The 18,026-nt window shown below is 40.7% G+C and overlaps 1 protein-coding gene across 2 annotated transcripts in view; it reads left to right on the forward strand.

Moving 5' to 3' along the window:
- The window catches only part of slain1a (SLAIN motif family, member 1a), a 97,755-nt gene that overhangs the window by 53,873 nt on the left and 25,856 nt on the right, over positions 1–18,026 (forward strand). The window contains exons 3-4 of one of the 2 annotated variants that reach the window (XM_078402314.1): positions 12,084–12,233; positions 17,523–17,672. In XM_078402314.1, the coding sequence (XP_078258440.1) occupies positions 12,084–12,233; positions 17,523–17,672 (300 nt within the window). The remainder of the gene's footprint in view (positions 1–12,083; positions 12,234–17,522; positions 17,673–18,026) is intronic. The other variant, XM_078402315.1, reaches the window with a different exon arrangement.

Here is an 18,026-nt window from a genome sequence, read left to right on the forward strand (position 1 = left end):
GTGAAAGTGTAAACTCCACACAGACAGCACCCATAGTCGGATCGAACTCGGGTTTCTAGCTTTGTGAGGCAGCAGCACTACCAGCTGTGCCACTGTGCCAACCAAAAAAAGTCATTTTAAACTTTGTTTCCATCATTGTGTTTAATTGATTTCTAGAATTTAAACATTTCTATAATTTAACCACAGGATGTTTAGTAGTCTTGATCTTGGGAGGGAATGATCCTTTATATCAATCACTATTCAGCCATTTCAACAACAGTTTCAGTGTGGGTAAGCATTATGAAACAACAAGATTGGACTCAATGGTGATATTTTTCTTGTATGTGTGTGGGAGAATGGGTTGCTGGGATTTCCTACTCAGGTTAGAAAACATAGAAAATAGGTGCAGGAGTAGGCCATTCGGCCCTTCGAGCCAGCACATTCAATGTGATCATGATTGATCATCCAAAATCAGTACCACGTTCTGGCTTTTCCCCCCATATCCCTTGATTCCTTTAGCCCTGAGAGCTAAATCTAACTCTCTCTTGAAATTCAGCACTTAGGCTGAATAGTTTGGATAGACACAAAATGCTGGATAACTCAATGGGTCAGGCAGCATCTCTGGAGGAAATGGGTTGAATGCGTTTCTCGTTGGGACCCTTCTTCAGATTGACTGCAGTGGGGAGGGGGGGGTGGTGGGGGGAATCTGGGGGCGGGTATAAAACTAGGACCAGCAACAGATGACCTCAAGCAAGGAGGTTCCCTGATAGGTCGATTGTTGGCTATAGACGGTGCGCACCCAAGATGGATACATGGTTGTGAACTGTGGAACTGTTTACATTTTAGTGGAGTGGGGGGGGAATAGTTGATTGTTGATGCTACCTGACCCATTGAGTTACTCTAACATTTTGTCTGAAGAAGGGTCTCGACCCAAAATGTCACCCATTCCTTCTCTCCTGAGATGCTGCCTGACCTGCTGAGTTACTCCAGCATTTTGTGAAATAAATACCTTCGATTTGTACCAGCATCTGCAGCTATTTTCTTACACTAACATTTTCTGTCTATCTTTGGTATTAACCAGCGTCTGCAGTTCTTTATTATTACATTCTGAATAGTTTGGCATGAAACTATATTTTAGCACCAGCATGGAAGAATAAAAGGGTAACATTGTGCAAAGTGATGGTTTTCTACATGTTTTTTTGAAGATAATAAAAATGTTACATTAAAATACAGGGATTGCAATTGGCCTTTAGACATGTTGTAGCTGATTTGACCCTATCTTCGTCTCTGTGGTAATTTCCTTTCCCTGACAGATTGTGGAAGAAGCTGTAGCCTAGAGATTATTGTGAGTGAAGGTTTGGTGATACACTGTTACGTAGAGACTCCTGCAACAAACACTATAAAACAAACAAAAATTTAAACAAAATGCAAACTCGGGTCCTCAGGGTATCTTTTACTTATCTACTTGTCTTCGTCCAAAATTCCTAGCACTCTGACCCATTCGGCCCTTCGAGCCAGCACTGCCATTCAATATGATCATGGTTGATCATCCAAAATCAGTAACATGGGGATAACATGGGGATAAAATGGGGATAAAACAATTGCTTCATAAATGCTGCACATTTCTACTGAACTATCTTCAGACTTTCCAATCCCCCTAATCTTCTGAAAGCAGCAGAATCAAAACCAATACTTTTTTTTGAGGTTTTCTTCACATTTCATTTTCTCACTGTAACCAAGCATGAAATACAAACGTATTCACTTTAATTATTTATTTACAACACAGAAGGAAACCATTCAACTCATTGGGCATGTGCTGGCTCTCAGAGCATTCCCACTGCCTCACGCTTATTTTCTCTAACATATTCTTCCCCACAACTCTGCCAGATTCTGCCACTCACTTGCATACTTGGGGCAATTTACAGCGGCCAATTAAACTATCAAACCCTTGTGACTTTGGGTTGTGGGAGGAAACTGAAACGCATGAACGGACTGCTGGTCAGAAACTCCATACAGGTAGCACCTAAAGGTCAGGATTGAACCCACGTAATTGTTTCTTACATAACAACCATGATCATACTTCAAATGAACATCATTGACTAGAAAATACTTTGCAGCATTATGTGAGAATCTTATATCAAAACTAATGTTTGTCTTTCTTTTCACTCCTAGCCTATTTTCGTACTGTTTTTTCACCTTCCTGTCCCTCCAACAATTCTGCCTATATTGCCTTGCAAAGAACCTGACAATTGGTTTCTATATCTTGGCCTATAAATCCAAATTTTCCAGTTGACATGTAGCCTTAATTAATTGGTCTCTGCAGAATTGGTTTCATTTTCGTGGCAAGGCCAGTGTCCTGGCTCGTAAGGATACCCCTCCATTATCATTGTTGCGTGCAAGATTCATTGCTATGTCCAGTACTTGATCAAGTAATAGGGCCAGCGGAGAGGATCTTTATTTCACCTTAACTATGATCTAAACTGTGCTTTTGGGTTCCTATCCAACCCTGCAGCTTTCAGGCGTTTGATATTGATGTTTTCCATTTGTCTGATAAGGTTGTCAGGTGTACCATTCATTCTCGGGATACAGGGTGTCACTTCTCATCCTGCACAATCAAAGCCCTGCTTAAAATCTATGAACGCCAGTTGTCACAATAGATGTTGTCTTCCACTTATTACTCAAAATCTGTCTTATTGGAAGCACTTGATCTATTCTCCTACAAACTGGTTTGAAGTATTATTTCTATGCATTCAGTGTTATTTCTGTGTATGGTTTCACTCTCCACTACAGAATGTTTATGATTTATTAGTAGAGAATCTTAGCATACAGTTAGTTATATGAAGACTTTTGCATTTATCTCTCTACAGCGAGTTATAGCTACATTTTCATGGCTGAATTGCAACCTGTGGAGCACATTTTTTGTTGTTTAAATGCTGCATCAGATAATGGCACAGTGGTTAAATTCCTGATTAGCAGTCCAGAGTCACTGTCCCAACACCTGTGCAGAGACTGGGGAACTTAAATTCTGTTAATAATCTGGAAGTTGGGAGAAAACAAAACAATTTACCTTTATAATTATCAATCCGTATTCTCCAGAGATGCTGCCTGACCTACTGAGTTACCCCATCACTATAGTTTTGTTGAAAACGTCTATTTTTGGAAGCAGGAAACTTTCAAAATGGTGATGCACACAGAGGTAAGTCGGAAGAAACTGGACAAAGAAAAGAAACAAAGAATTGATTCAAGAGAAGTGCTGAGGGGCGACCTGATAGAAGTGTACCCCAGGGTGGAAATGCCAAGTATTAGTGTCCGTAGCTTTAAGGTGAGAGGGGGAAAGTTTATAGAAGATTTGCGATACAAGTATTGTACACAGAGACTGGAGGGTGCCGACAATGTGCTATCAAGGCAATGATGAAACCAGAAAAGGTATCAATGTTAAAGGAGCATGCAGACATGCACATGAGAAGGTAGAGAATGGACGTATATAGACTGTGTGCAAGCAGATGGAATTAGAAACAGAAACATAGAAACATAGAAAATAGGAGCAGGCGTAGGCCATTCGGCCCTTCGAATCACTACTGCTTTCTACACTAACATTTTGGAGTCTGTTTGGATGTCACGATTTTGAAAGACTCTCGTTCGAAGACGTCCAAAAGCTGTTCCAGCACCCTTAAGACGATGTTGGATCTCGTCATCAAGGTCGACATTGGAGGAGAGGTGACTTCCAAGGTACGGAAAGTAATCCACATTTTCCAGGGATGTTTCACCAAGTTGAATTGACGGTTCTTTCCGGTTTGTCTCTGTTGGTGATGATTGGTAGATAACCTGAGTCTTCTTGGAGTTGATGGTGTCCAAGTTTCGTGTATGCACTGTTGAAGGCAATCAGGATCCGTTACAGATGATTTTCTGAGAGAGCTGCAGCACAGTTGTCGTCTGTGTATTGGAACCCAATGAGGGAGCTCGTGGATGTCTTCGTCTTGGACTTGAGACGGGCAAGATTGAAAAGTCTGCTATCTGTTGTGTAGACGATTTCGATTCCTCGGGGTAGGTCATCCTTGATGATGTGGATGGATGTCGCAATGAAGATGGTGAACAGTGTTGGGGCAATCAGTGTTGGTATATGTGTTATGAAATGGAATGGCCAGAAGGGAATCCTACAGCTGTGTCTGCCCCCTCTACCTGTCTAGGTGGTCACCCGACAACCTGCCACCTGCACCTTAATTGTGACCACCTCACTGAAACTCGTATCTATCTCAAGCGTTCCTCGCTAAGTCCTCAGCAGTTCTAGCAGATCACTGTGGTCAGTCAGGAGCAGCAGCTGAATGCACTTCCCACAGCTACAGTCGCCAGGAACACTGGGTGTTACCTTGAACCCTCACATCCTGCAGGAGGAGTATACCACTGGCCTAACTGCCATCCTGGCTATTGTAAGACTGAAGAGGAAAATTGAAAAGACTTTACCTTATCCTACTTTTCCACTGCTCAGCCACCTCGCCAAAACATCACGAGACAAAGCCTCAGCACTTACTACTCAAACACTGTGCTTAGAACTCACACATGACCACTTTAAACTGTTCATTATTTTCCTAGTTTAATGGAACAGAACAGAGGACCTTTCCTAAATGGCAGAGCTACTGAGATTGAAGGACATTCTGAATCATACCTTTGCATTTGTAGATTTAGGTTTACAGGAGCAATAGATAAAATGCATCATTTTAGTTTATTTGTCTCATAATTATCTGTACATGATGGAATATGCAGTATCAGTTTGGAGATATGAATTGTCCTTTTCCAGTCATAAACAACCAATTTTAGAAATAAAACAGAGACAAGCACTGAAATTGAGCACCAGCTTCACTGACTTTACAGACCTGGGCTACACAGTGGCTCAGCAAATGCCTCACAGCGACAGCCAATCAGGTTCAATCCTGATCTCGGGCACTGTGTGGAGTTTGCACATTCTTCCTGTAACTGCATGGGTTTCATCCAGGTTTTTTAGTTCCCTGCGACATCCCAAAGACGTGCATATTGGTGGATTGCTTGGCCACTGTAACTTGCCCCCAGTGTGTAAGTGAGTACATGAATTTGTGGGAAGTTGATGAGAATGTGAGGAGGAATGAAAACAATTAATATAATCTATGATTAGTATAAATGAATGGTTGATGGTTGATGCCGAAGGGCTTATTTCTGTGCTGTATTTCTATGACTGAATGCCTTATTGGTTTAAAGTTATTTTTGCTTTCAGTGTGCTGCTGTATGTTAATAAGATAGTCTGACAAATGGTAACCTTTGACCAGAATGTAGATATTTTGAGAGAAAAAAAAAATCTGAGTGGTACGTAATTCTATAACTAACCTGTACATTTGGGCATTTTCTTTTTGAATTATGACTTGCAACTGAACATGCTCTTTTTCTCCCTGAGAGTCTGCATTATAGTAGATATGTTCCTGCTTAAATTATGCAAATCTGAAACCTGTTATTTTAAGAGCCAGCCAGCAAAAATGAGAGCTCTGTGATGAAATCTAGGCCAACAGGATGAGTTCTGCTCACATCACAGAGAGGAGTGAAGTGCATTGGAACTAGCATCTCATTGTGTTGCCATGGTTACCGAAGTGTACGCATGCAGTCTTAAACTTGAATGCCATCTCATTCATCTTCATGTTATTGCAATTTCAGCAGACTCTGAGCTTTGGGGGAAATCGTAATTGTGCTCAATATATGCAGCAATTACAGGAAAGCAGAACGTGCATTAAGTCTGCTGCACCGAGGTGACTGAAATGGTGGCTCGGGCTTGAATGGCCAAGTGGCCATCTCCTTCCATGGCCAGTTTAGTAGCAATATAATATACAGCCCAGAAATATTAAGCAATAAACTGATGGTGCTGAGAATACATGATATTCAGGCTTTAACTATGACTGACTGTGTTGATAATTGAATGTTCCAGACATAGGCATTGAGATCACCATCCATCAAAAGTATTGATGCATTGCTAGAGAATTACTAGAATAAATTTCAGTACAGGACTGCACGCAATATCCAGCAATCCAGCAATCTGCTGTTCTTTGTTTCTACTGAATCAAAGAATCTTGTCTAGAATCTGTTGTGTTTCTGTATTATCTGACCATTTTTCTATCGGAAGAATGTTATCCTCAAATATTATGCTTTGTCAAGTCAAGTCAAGTCAATTTTATTTGTATAGCACATTTAAAAACAACCCACGTTGACCAAAGTGCTGTACATCTGTTTAGGTACTAAGGAAAAAATGAAACATACAGTAGCACACAAACATATCAGCACATACAAAACAGTTCACAGCGCCTCCTCAATGGGCCTCAAACGCTAGGGAGTAGAAATAGGTTTTGAGCCTGGACTTAAAGGAGTCGATGGAGGGGGCAGTTCTGATGGGGAGAGGGATGCTGTTCCACAGTCTAGGAGCTGCAACCGCAAAAGCGCGGTCACCCCTGAGCTTAAGCCTAGACCGCGGGATAGTGAGTAGCCCCAAGTCGGCCGACCTGAGGGACCTGGAGATAGAGAGGTGGGTTAGAAGATTTTTGATGTAGGGGGGGAATGTCCATTTAGGGCTTTATAAGTGAATAGGAGGAGCTTGAAGTTGATTCTGTACCGTACAGGGAGCCAGTGGAGAGAGGCCAGAATCGGCGTGATGTGGTCCCTTTTTCGGGTACCCGTCTGGAGTCTCGCTGCGGCGTTTTGGACCAGTTGCAGACGGGATAGGGATGATTGGCTGATCCCAGTGTAAAAGGAGTTGCAGTAGTCTAGGCGGGAGGAAATGAAAGCGTGAATGATTTTTTCAGTGTCGTCGAATTGGAGGAAAGGTTTGATTTTAGCTATGGTACGAAGTTGGAAGAAGCTGGCTTTTACCACAGCGTTGACTTGCTTGTCAAACTTTAATGCAGAGTCAAATATCACGCCGAGGTTTAGATCATTGTAATAGATTCACAATGAGAAGGATTCCAAGGAAAAAAGTGGGAGGGCAGAATGCTTTTACTCATCATCTGCTGGAGGAATTAAACAGCAGGGCAGGTCGTATGTGACAAGAAGAATGGACAAATATTTATCTTAGCTCCACTGTTGCTGGATGTTGTGTGCATTATAAAAACATTGCTTTTAGAAAAATAATGTGCCTGGTTGGTTTCAGGCTTAAATATATATTTTTCTATTATTGATCAGCAAGAAGATGAAGGTTGTGTCATTGTGGTTGCTAAATGAGTTTGCAATAGATAATGGCCAAGTAGAGAGAGAGAAAAGACTTGCCATTCCTTGGGCCAGAGTAGGCAGGAATTGCGGATGCTGATTACTGTTTGGAAGAACTATCAGATCAAATTTAATGCATAGGATGGAACTGCAGATGCTGGTTTACACTGAAGATAAACACAAAATGCTGGATACACCCACAGTCTGAAGAAGGGGCTTGACCCAAAATGTCACCTATTGCTTTTCTCCAGAAATGCTGCCTGACCCGCTGAGTTACTCCAGATTTTGTGTCTATCTAGATCAAATTTAATCATGGTAATATATTACTCTATTCATTGAAATACAGTACTAATACTGTTTCTTCCAAAAGCATGTTGGAAAGTTGGAAAGAGCTGAGTAAAAACAAGATTAACTAATTTGAAATGTAAGAAGATTTTTCAACATCCCATGGACAGCGAAAAGGACCAACCATTCTTTCTAGTTCCTGTAGGATAACTTGCTCCCTTGAGACTACCATGGTCAAATTAGAACTGACATATGTGGAACATGTTATGAGCACAAATGATGATATGAAATAAATAATCATGCTTGATCAAGTGAAAGGAAAAGTGATTAGTATGATGGTGAACACCAGATGAATGAGATCAAATCAGTCAAATGTTTGTCTTAGCATTAACTTTGGGATATAATTAATGATTGGTTATGTTGGAGTGAGTCAGTTCATTGTGTTATCTGGAATCATTACCCAGTAGCAGATCTAGTGATCAGTTAGCAGCAGTTGACAGCAACCTGATGGTATTTGGCTGGCATGAACTGCAGCAAGGGCTCACCAGGGAGACTCATGTATATGTTTACACCTGACTAGTTTAGGGATGCAGCAAAATTACAGAATAATGTAGAAAATCTTGGCAGAAAATATTCTAGTTGTGGAAGTCATTACTCTGTGTTGCAGCAGTATAATGTAGCTGGCTTTTAAGTAAAACTTTTAATACTAGATCTGATACTGGGTAATAATTAAGTTACAATTCTCCAGTCCATCCTATATCTAAAGTCCATCATCCCTGACTGAAATAATTCGAGAAAATCTTACGAAGGCCCGTCCTCGTAGGGCTTCCATTGTAACCGGGAGGGAGGGAAGGGGGGGGCACCAACCCCCCCACCCCCGCTGTCCCCCTCCCCAGTCCCACTCTGCCTCCTCCCACCCCCACTCTCTCCTCCTCCCTCCCTCCCCGTCGCCCCCACCGTTACTCTCCCCCACCCCCCTTTCCCTACCAACCCCCCCCTCATGGTCCCGTCGAAAAGCACTTACGGATCATGTGGGGAGGAGGAGGGAGCTGCGGAGCGCGGCCGTTACTGTTGCGTTTCCGAGCCCGGACTACTGGAGACGGATAATGCGGTGGCGCGCTGGGTCCGGGCGATATCGGGGAGAGGGTCTCCCGGGTGTGGGAGAGAGGAGAGAAGCAAGGGGAGAGAGGAGATGTGAGCTGGTGATCGCGGGCGGGCGGCTCCGCTAACGGCGTCCATGTCGTTGGTGCGAGTGAGGAGAGGCCGCGTGTACGCACAGACGCACAGCAGCGCAACGCTGAAAACCTTCAATAAATCAGTAGGAGGGGGGGCAGCGCGAGCTCATCTCACAGGGGCATTGTGACGTCACACGCTGAAGGCCTTCAATAAAAGGCTTAGAAAAAAAAGTTTTAACTTTAAAACCTCTGTAACTTAAAAAATATACGACCGAATTAAATGAAAATATCATTTTCCAGCAGCGTTCAGCGTGTTGATTAAGGCAGTGCAAAAATTGTGGCGCTACGGTTCACCGATTTGCCGAAATCAGCCGAAATCACTGTTAGAAGCATACATATATATTCATACATTCATATATTCACAAGATCTGAGTTTTAGTAGTATAAAGAATATATATAAATAAATATAATAAATATATATATATATATATATATAGATGTCTTGCCACTCCATCTACAAGACATGGATGTATCCACTATTGGAACAAGGAAGGTCTGTTTTTCTGACTGTCAGAAACTTACCTTATTTCAAACAACATGGATGAAAAACCAAGTGAATTTGCTCAGAGTACTTTTTACTTAAAATAAAAGGAACCGAATAATCTTTCAACATTCCTGCCAATTGGCATTGGCAATTATCACATTGGCAATTATCACATTGGGTTGAGTATAATGATATCAGGCAAGGCTGTGTCTCGGTTAAAATAAAACACGAGGGAGGTTGGAACAAAATCAATTAATTTGTGCTGCTTTTTTTAAACCTAAATGGGTCTAAAATGCAGACGGAGCAAAACAGGTTTGAAGCAATAGGGAATATAACCCAGAATGATTTGAAGAAAAGGTCTTTCTCAGAGAGGACACTCAAAATTTCTAACGTGCTGCCCAGAAAGGTGGTGGAAGCAAATCCAATTGTTCCTTTCACATATATCCGGAGAGATGTAAAAGAAGCAACAGTTACAGAGAGATAGCCAGGGGAAAGGACATACACAGATTTTTCTTTTGAAAGCCAGCAGACTCTTTGGAATGAAGAGCCTTTTTTCGATCAAGTAATTCTAAAAGGCACATCATTAAAGAGTCATTAAAAGATTAGGTCATCCGTAGAGGCTGAGGTATTTGCAATGTGGCAGAACCTGGGAAATTATTCTTGCGGAAGATTCTGCTTTACAGGTAAAACCTTCAATTGTGGTTTAAAAATGATTAAATATTCTTAATTAGTTGCTTGTTGGGGTTTCCAAGGTATTGGTCAGTGAATTACATCAGCAGCATATGTACTCACTACAAGGGAATGTGCATGAGAGGTTGCTGCTTAACTTTAACTACTGAGGAGTAGGGAGCTTCTTCCCCTGTTGGAGGTGGAGGCAGAGTGGGACTCGCATGTATTTATTTAATCCTGACATGACCCAGTTTTCAGACTGAGTTAGTAACTAGGGCACACAGGAGGGAAACCACACAGGAATCTGAACTAGATATTTCTCTTGGTAGTTACATCAAAACATGTTTAGCCTGCACCAGAGTCAAACTCAAGGCCGTTTAATTGTTTTGATACATAGCCTGAGCTTAACATAAAATGTTGGGTCTCGTCAGGTTCAGTTCAGGTATCAATTTCATAACCTCAACCCTTGACTGATCTTAGCCTAAAGCTTTATGCTTCCTATCTTTCTTTATTCAAAGCTGCACCGGCCGGGTGGTGTCAGCAATGGCTGTCTCGCCAATAGTCTGTCTCATCCTTTCCTCCTTTGTTGTTTTTTTAGTATGTGTTAAATGTAATGTTTTAGTGTTCTTTAGCTTGTTTTATGTGGGGGGTGGGAGGGGGGTTGGGGGAATTAAAAAAAAATCTGTTACCTCGACGGAGATGCGATTTTTTTCTGTATCGTATCTCTGTCCGCAATGAGGCCTAACATCGAGGAGCTGGCGGCCTCTGCTGGAGACCGACTTCGGGAGCTCCAACTGCGGGAGCCTGCGGACTTACCATCGTGGAGCTCGCGATCCCTGTCAGGGATCGACTTTGAAGCTTGGGAGCCTGTGGACTTTAACATTGTGAAACTCGCAGTCCCTGGTTAGAGACCGACTTCGGGAGCTCCAAGCCGCAGGAGCTTCGATTGCCCCAATGCGGGGGCTTCAATTGCTGGCTGTGGGAGCTTCTATTGCCCCTACTGCGGATAGTTCGATTGTCCCGACCACGGGAGAATAAATAGGAAGAAGGTTAGACTTTATTGCCTTCCATCACAGTGAGGAATGTCAGGAATCTGCTGTGGTGGATGCTTATGTTAACGTTTATGCAGTTGTGTGTTTTGTTGCTTTTTTTAGTATGGCTGTATGGTAATTCGAGTTTCACTGTACCTTAATTGGTACACGTGACAATAAACTGACCTTTGAACCTTCAGTTCAATATTAAAAACAAGAAACACTGGAAATATTCAGCAGAACTGCAGCGTCTATGGAAGAGAAACAAAGTCACCAATTTCATTTAGGATTCAGGATTCAGGATATCTTTATTTGTCATCCAAAAAACAAGTTTTTTGGATGAAATTTAGCAGCATTCTATCAGAACTGATTAAATGCTCTAAACCAGAAACATTAGCTCTGTTTATTCACTTTGCAGATGGTGCCTGACTCCAGCAGTTACTGTTTTTTATTTCAGATATCCAACATTTGCAGTATTTTTGCTTTTTGATTGATTAGCTCAAATATTCCACTAGTTGAGATTTTCCTCTAGCATTGCGTCATAAATGAATCCGCTAGTTGTGATTAGAACAATGTGATTACCGCAATAACCCAGCGTGTGGAAATGGGAAAAATCATCCTGGGATCCTAGTCCCTGATTCACCTCCCATTTTTCCTACTACAAAGTATTCAATGCTGACATGACACTCAACTGTGACATTCATGACCATTGAACAATTTGTGGGCACTCAGTTGCACAAGATATTTGATAGAATGAGAGTCTCAGTTTGTACGTTATTATTTAATACTAATCTGAACAGTTTTGAAGTAATGGGCCAGCTAGCTCCCAAAATCATTTCTTGCCTGAAGATTTACTAGCACTTGAGGGCCATACTTACAAAATAAATAATTTAAATATTTTGTCTTTTACAGGGTGAAGGAGCATTTAGCCTAGCATATTTGAAATAAGAAGTGAAGCATCAAGTTTTGTTGATTATCTCATTGTAAATCTTGTGAGCACATGTCCCTTAGATACCTTAACCGTGTGATTAGAGCTGTCTATTGGTATTGACTACATTTCCGTATGAAAAACGTCTCTGTTTATTTTTATGTATTTATGTATTTTGTTGGTCTTTTTATTTTAAGCATTCATTTATATGGAGCTTTGTCAAATCTAATTCTGTGTCTTTGCTTTCTTTCCCTCAAAAGCTAATCGATGGAAAAGTCTCTTTTCAAGTTCTTACTCTTCTGGTCTTCCATGTAGTCCGTTTGCAGGGTATAGACCATATACCATTGGGTTTAGATCTCAAAGCATCTACAAACCTGTTACTAAACAATTACTAATCCCTGAAAGAACAGGTAGAGTATAACACTGGAACAGCTCAAATATATTTTGTTTCGCTTGATGTGAGCTTTGCATATTTACTGCTATCTGCATGCGCCATCTAATATAATTCCATGAAGGAAAACCTGGGTAATCATGTCATCTCTTTAGATTAAGAAAAAAAAAAGTGCAATCAAGCACCAGGAATAATTCAAGTGCCTTAAAATGATGCTGACAAAGTTAATATCTTCATTTCAACGATTCTTCTCAAGGAATAATTGCTCAATTAATGTGTAGCCCTAAATGTGTTAAGTTGGCTTTGAATACAACTGTTGTTCCTGTTGCTTCTGCCTTGGGTATGGAAGGCAGTTTATTCATAGTCATATCCCAACGCTATTCCAGAATGGGGTAAAAATTCATGCTTGGTAGGATGAGCTATATGTGCAATATTATAACAAGTGCACATTGAATATTCTTCTGAAATTTTGGTTCCATTGCCTGGATAGCAAACAAAACAAAGTTTTCCATTGTATCTCGGTACATGCGACAATAATAAACCAAAAGCAATTCCAATGAAACTTGGAATCACATCTTTGAAGGTGTATTTAATGCTCTTAATTTACCACATTGTAATACCAAGAACTTTTTAAAAAACTCCTCCTTTCTTCATCATGTTCTGGGAAAGTATATAAGAACATAAAACATAGAACAGTGCAGCACCTGAATGGGCTCTTCGGCCCACAGGGTTTGTGCTTCACATGATGCCAAGATAAACTGATCTCATCTGTCTGTACAGGATCCATATCCCTCAATTCCCTGCACTTCCATGTGCCTATGCATTTCTCAACAAAATGTAAGACTTTGAAGATGAACGATGTCTTGTGAAGAAATCCTAACACAATACATTTCTATGATAAAACCTCAAATGTGCAACTGAAAATTCTCTACGTATTGTTTTAATAACCAACTTATGTTCACTAGGGTATTATAGAAAGAAAGGCAATGTTTTGAGTCATTTTCAAAAGTGTGACTCTTGTGAGTTGCTGAAATCATAAGTCCATGTTCTGTGTTGAAGTCGATCATCTTGAGAATTTGTAACATGTATTTTCCCTTTGCCCGCAGATCTTATACCACATATTAATTGTGACTGGCCATAATGGCAAAATCCTTTTCCAGTCAGTGAACCATCCTTCTACATTCTTGTAGACACTAGAGGATGCAGATGGTGGAATCTGGACCAACAAGTAGTCCGCTGGAAGAATTCAGTGGGTCGAGCAACATGCGTGAAAAGAAGGAAATGGTCGAGTCTTAATATTGCATCATTCCTTTCCACCTACAAATGCTGCTCGATCCACTGAATTCCTACAACAGATTATTTGTTCTTCTCCATTCCTGTGCCTGATTTTTTTGGCCCCATTGCCAAGTTTTGGCTGCAATGTGTTGCTTTTTCCACTATTCTCTACAAAACACACCATGAGGGCATGAAGACTCCACCAGAAGAGGAGTTTCCATCGTTGCTGTGGTACAGCAAAACACCGGCAGAATCTTATCCACAAAGACTGCCAATGCACAAATTGCAGCACGGAAATTAACTTACCAACTTAGGGTACAATTTGATGAAATTCGCTGTCTTCATTTACTTATTTGTTTATGAATCTCCATTTTTATCCAAGTTCTTGCTTCACCCCTTCCCCTTGTCTCTCTCTGCCAATTATCTCCCTCTACTTCATCAATCAGAGGAAGAGCCCCAACCCAAATGTGGTCTGTGTATTTCCTTCCACAGATCTTGAGTTTCTCCAGAAGTTTGTCTGTTGCTCAGGATTCTAGTATCTGCAGTCTCTTGTGTCTCATTTTTTCCTTCCTGCCTTTAAGACTTTTATGGCATCATCTGGAGATCATCACATCTCCAGCACGTGTCTCCGATAACGTCTAGCATTGCAAAAAAAATTGTTCAGCAAGGTTTAATCTTCACCATATTGTTGGTCCAAGGGATAAAGGGGATGGAAATGTGAGACAGAAAATAAATTTAGGGCAGTGGGGAAAGAACAAAGGATTGGATCTGACTCGAATGTTCTTGTAGAGAGTATTCACAGGCTTCATAGGCTGAATGGGACCGTTTCATCTTCCAACAGTTCTCTGATGTGAAAATCACAGCGGGAAATTGAATATAAGCAGATTTATTTGTGTCTTTCAAAGGGAATTGGACAGATATTTGAAGGGATAAAGTTGCAAGGTGATGGGAAAAGAACAGGGTAGAAAAATTAAACAGACAGCTCTTTCTAAGATAGACATAAAAAGCTGGAGTAACTCAACGGGTCGGGCAGCATCTCAGGAGAAAAGGAATAGGTGACGTTTCGGGTTGAGACCCTTCTTCAGACTGGCGAAGGAAAGGTCTGAAGAAGGGTCTCGACCTGAAACGTTACCTATTCCTTTTCTCCAGAGATGCTGCCGTTGAGTTACTCCAGCTTTTCGTGTCTACCTTCAGTCTAAACCAGTACCTACAGTTCCATCCTACAGCTCTTTCTAAGAGATGCCACTGGCCGAATGACATCATGTGTCACGGAGTTTTATTCTGAGAATCTCAATTTGAACAAGAGCAAGGTACAGGGAGGAGGAAAATGTATTTTGCCTGACCCTGAGCTTGCGGTGCAGAAAATATATTTCAGAGGATGAAAAAGGGTGGTGCAGCCAGTAATTTCCTTTCAGCACCACAGAGCTGGATTCAATCCTTACCATGTGTACTAACTGTGTGTAGTTTACACACTATCTCTGTGACTGACCTCGTGGGTTTTCTCCAGGTGCTCGGGCCTTCTCCTGCATGCCAAAACCATAGGATAATTGGCTCGTGTAAATTGTCCCAACTGTCGGTACGAGCTTGGTGGGATGCATCTCTTTATGACTCTATTATTCAGAGAAGCAACAACTGTTATTAGCACTAAGCAGAATAGGAATGTGAAGGAGAACGGCATCAAAAATGAAACATTGCAACAAGAAGTTATTAATCACAAAGCTACTTTATACTGTCGCTAATTTGCTTCAAACAGCTTAAGAATCTGTCAACAGTATGAAATATATCTGAATGAACCAGTCACATATTCTGTGAAATCTGTCTGAAGTCTCCAAATGCTTGAAGAGCTAATCCGTTGTAGAAGAGTTCACGAAGTAGGAGTCATTCTGTGAGCCCACCGCATTCCTTCCGTGGTGAGATGTCAGGATGCATTGGGAAGGAGATGCAACAGGCCACATGCCAACTAAAGGTTTTTTTCCTGATTTATAAGCTTGCAACATCGTTGATGCTGGTTAGAGGCTTCACATATATCATTCTGTACAACCAATGCAAGCTCCCACTGTTAGGTAGACATGTGGAGACTACAGTGCAGTGAACCTGCATTAAACCGGTAATAATCTCATCAATATTAATTATGTCGAGGAGAAAAGAAATCAAAATGAGCTCCTGGTTACTGCGATGTGATTAAGCAGATTGTTGCAAAACACAGGTTCCAGCATTGCCTGTGACTCATATTGAGAACAACAAATAATCTTAACTGCTCTGAACCTTCACACAGATATAGGTTTTCAACTTTAGCAGGGAAGTAAGAGTTATGTCATTGGAAAGGGAAATTGGAAAAAGTAATAATGGGAAACTGAGCCAAAACAAAAAGAAAATCTACATCGCACCCATTACCAAAGTTGAAAGTCGCCCCGTGGAGTTTAACAGTGTGATTACTTTGGTTTTCCTTTCACCTTGTTACATGCATCAGACATATGCCCCCATTCCCCAGCCCCACACACATTGTATTGGCTTTTCATACTGAAACGTAATTCTTGCTTGGCTTTTTGCTTCCATTTCAAAAGGACTTGAAATTTCCATCTGCTCTCCGAGAAAATACTAGCAGTTTTGTCGGTATTGGAGGATGAAGGTTTTGCAGACCTGAGTGTTGTTTTATTGCCTGTTACTCTAGTGCTAGTGTTAACCCATACAGTTTATATATGTGATCTTTTTCCTAAACCAGAGAGCAGAAGAATGCAGAGTGAACCTCTTCAAAATTTTCCACTCATCTCGGATAAGGCAATAATAAATGCATATGCAAAGTCTGAACATGAATGAAGAATGCGTTTATTGGCATCTTTAATTTTTAAAAAAATTGCTTTGTTATGTTTCTCATTCAGAATATCCTCATCGGGTTAGGATTCCAACAATGATAATATTGCTTTAAGCTGTGGTAAATAACATGAAGTTGATGGTTGTTTTCTTTATACATTTTCAGTGTAATTCTTTGCCGAGGAAGCAAATCTCTCCTGGTAGTTTTATACAAGTAAAACACTTCTTTTCTTCTGCCAAAATACTTTCAAAATTAGATTTGTTGGCCAACTGGATTTTTAATAAATCAGCTTCAACCCCAAAGAGTGCAAGTAATAACAAGGAACTGCAGATGCTGATTTATACCAAAGACAGACACAAAAGGCTGGATTAACTCAGCAGGTCAGACAGCATCGCTGGAGAAAATTGATGTGATCTAAAAATGGTGGTGTTGCAGTACAAAATCCAATGACCATTTTGTGCCAACTATGACCATTTTGAGAACAAGTTATAGTTGTGGAACTAGACTTGTATGATAGCATTTTTACTGCATCACCAAGACAATATTTTGTGCTGAATATAATTAACACATCAAACCCGTGGCCAACCACATGTTGATGCAGTTCTGTTCTAACAATTAGGAGATTGTAAGTGAGAGTTAAAATGGGCTGTTTTCGCTAGCTTTGCTGAGTTCTGTTCATTTGCTGAGACATCCATGTAAGTGTAGTTGCAAACAAATCTACTGGAGGAATTTAGCAAATTGTTTCTTGCTCCAGATTCCAGCATCTGCAGTCTTTTGTGCCTCCAGGCAAGAGTAGTTTATCTTTTGGCTAATATGCCACGGCAGGAGAACTATAACGACTCAAATTTATTAAACTCCACAAAACAAGTATCCAGGAAAGTATGAAAACCGGCTGTCTGTTGGCAGGGTTTATAAACTTGGAAAAATATTTTTTCTTTGAGGAACACAAAAAGTAGTTTTTAATCAGCTTCCATATTTCATAGCACAAAAGCTGAGGTATTTTTCCAACTGTTTTCATGCCTGATGTGGCCACAATGCTGAGATTGCGGCCAAATTTCTAGCTTCTATTAACAGGCAAAACCTAGATCTTTTATCTCTTGATTTATCTTCTTCTCAGTCAGTCTTAGCAAAGGGCTTTGCTGGTGTTAGTGTAGTTTTTTTAAACATTAGATGACACCCCATAAAATACTAATACCTGTCTGTGTTTACATGTATCCACAGGATATGTGAGTAGAAATCTTCCACTCAGCCCACAGTCATCAATTGACAGTGAACTGAGCACTTCTGAACTGGATGACGAGTCCATCTCCATGGGTTACAAACTACAGGACTTGACAGATGTCCAGATAATGGCAAGACTACAAGAGGAAAGTAAGTGTGCTGTAAACTGATAATGATATATGGCATTTGTTGGCAAGTACATGTTGTGTGTCAAATTGTATTAGCAACTTTAGCAGCTACAGTGGTTTAGATATATGACTTCAGTTGAAACTTGACCCCATTTTGCAGGACAAGTCATGGTTGAAGAGCCATAATTGATTTCTGAAGTATACCACATTCAATAAAGCTCATCTTGGAAAATGGTTGAGAATATTTAATACAAAACTTGGTCTTGAAATTCTCTGGTTGAATTTACTCAGATGAAGCTCCAAATTTAAATTATTCCCAAGTCATAATTCCTATTCCTGTTTGCAATATAAAGCACAACTCAAACCACTTTACAAT

Source organism: Rhinoraja longicauda, chromosome 7 (assembly GCF_053455715.1).
Source record: "Rhinoraja longicauda isolate Sanriku21f chromosome 7, sRhiLon1.1, whole genome shotgun sequence".
Lineage (NCBI taxonomy): Eukaryota > Metazoa > Chordata > Chondrichthyes > Rajiformes > Arhynchobatidae > Rhinoraja > Rhinoraja longicauda.